We start from the raw sequence: 1,569 nt of genomic DNA, 5'->3' as shown, positions 1-1,569 counted from the left end.
CTATGGTATTAAGAAGTCACACCAAATAAATCCACGCTTCCGCAAAAGCCAGGGTGTGACAGCTTGGTATCAGAGCCTCGATCATAGCGAACTAGGATTCATTCTCGAGTCTAGACTATGATCACTAGGGCTCCCACGAAAACGCTTTCAAACATTTTTACATTGCATACACAAAATTTCCAGATCCAGGGAACAAACGTTTTTACAAACAAAAGGCACAAATACACATTTCCAAGGCTATGTATATAAGTTCAGTCTTAGAGGCTGAGGGAGTTCAGCCTTAGAGGCTGGGGAAAATTTGAGTCTTAGAGACTGGGAAAGTTTGGTCTTAGAGGCCAGGGAGTTAGTCTTAGAGACTGGGAGTTGGTCTTAGAGGCCAGGGAGTTAGTCTTAGAGACTGGGAGTTGGTCTTAGAGGCCAGGGAGTTAGTCTTAGAGACTAGGAGGTTTGGTCTTAGAGGCCAGGGAGTTAGTCTGAGAGACTAGGGAATTCAGTCTAAGAGATTGGGTGGGATAGTCTGGGAAAACTAGGATGCATACATGATTACATTGCTATTTGTTTACATGCTTATCTGATTTATGTGCATATGTTGTGGCTGTGTTACAGACACCATGGCATCATCTGATAGTGGAGTGTCCAACACGATCGACCCTATGGCCATTACCTCAGACGACGAGATAGCCACGGACTTAGAGGTTTACACATCAGACACCACGAGCACCGATGAAGATGATTTTCAGCCTTTTGCCCAACCAGTCTTCGGAGATGACTTACCCTTAGCTGATGGTCCACCGGGAGAGGATCTACCCCTTGTCCCGATCCCTGCCCCTCTCCCGTTTGCCGCAGTTCCCTTTGAGGAACAGCCTCTCGACGTGTTACCCGATGACGACATCGATCTACTTATCGAGGGTCCCCCGGAGGGAGACCAGGATGGCGGGGCCCCGATGGAGGACGATGTTCCACTAGCTGATATCCCAGTTATTGACCCTGTTGTTCCTATGGTTGAGATTCCTGCTGTTGACTCCCTTGTTGTGCCACCTGTCGAGGCTCCTATTGTGGAGGCCTTACCCGATCTGTTCGTTTCCTACCCGTTTGAGTCAGCATCATCCACCACTATTCATGCCTAGGACGTGCAGCACTACTCCACCGACACTGACTCAAACATGGCGATGTCTGCTGCACCCATTGTTTTCCATGACTTTGACCAGGAGCCTGAGGTCGAGTTTATACCTGTTGAGCCTGCTCCAGCTGATCCCGAGGTTGGAGTTGCACCTGAGCCTGTTTTCGCTCCCGACCCTATTCCTGTTGATGCACCAGTCGTTGCACCACCTGTCACTGATGCACCCGTCGTTGCACCACCAACTACTGAGATACCAGATGTAGCACCAATACCTGACCCCATGCCGATTTTTGATGACCTTGCACCGTTTGCTACTCATATTGACCCGAGATACGCTGACACCCATAACGGGTGGATTGAGGATGATGATGATTATCCCCCATTTGTTCTACCCGTCACCCCACCTGTCGCACCTATTTCTGCTCCCGTTGATGTTCCACTTTTTCACC

At 49.3% G+C, this 1,569-nt stretch overlaps 1 protein-coding gene across 1 annotated transcript; it reads left to right on the top strand.

Moving 5' to 3' along the window:
• Positions 1 to 611: 611 nt before the first annotated feature.
• LOC110930578 lies at positions 612 to 1,127 on the top strand. The gene has a single exon (XM_022173908.1). The coding sequence runs from the start codon at positions 612 to 614 to the stop codon at positions 1,125 to 1,127; it is 516 nt and encodes a 171-aa protein (XP_022029600.1).
• Positions 1,128 to 1,569: the final 442 nt, after the last annotated feature.

Source organism: Helianthus annuus, chromosome 1 (assembly GCF_002127325.2).
Source record: "Helianthus annuus cultivar XRQ/B chromosome 1, HanXRQr2.0-SUNRISE, whole genome shotgun sequence".
In the NCBI taxonomy this organism is placed as follows: domain Eukaryota; kingdom Viridiplantae; phylum Streptophyta; class Magnoliopsida; order Asterales; family Asteraceae; genus Helianthus; species Helianthus annuus.
Note: the sequence above shows the minus strand (reverse complement) of the source record. Positions and strands in the feature narration are given on the sequence as shown.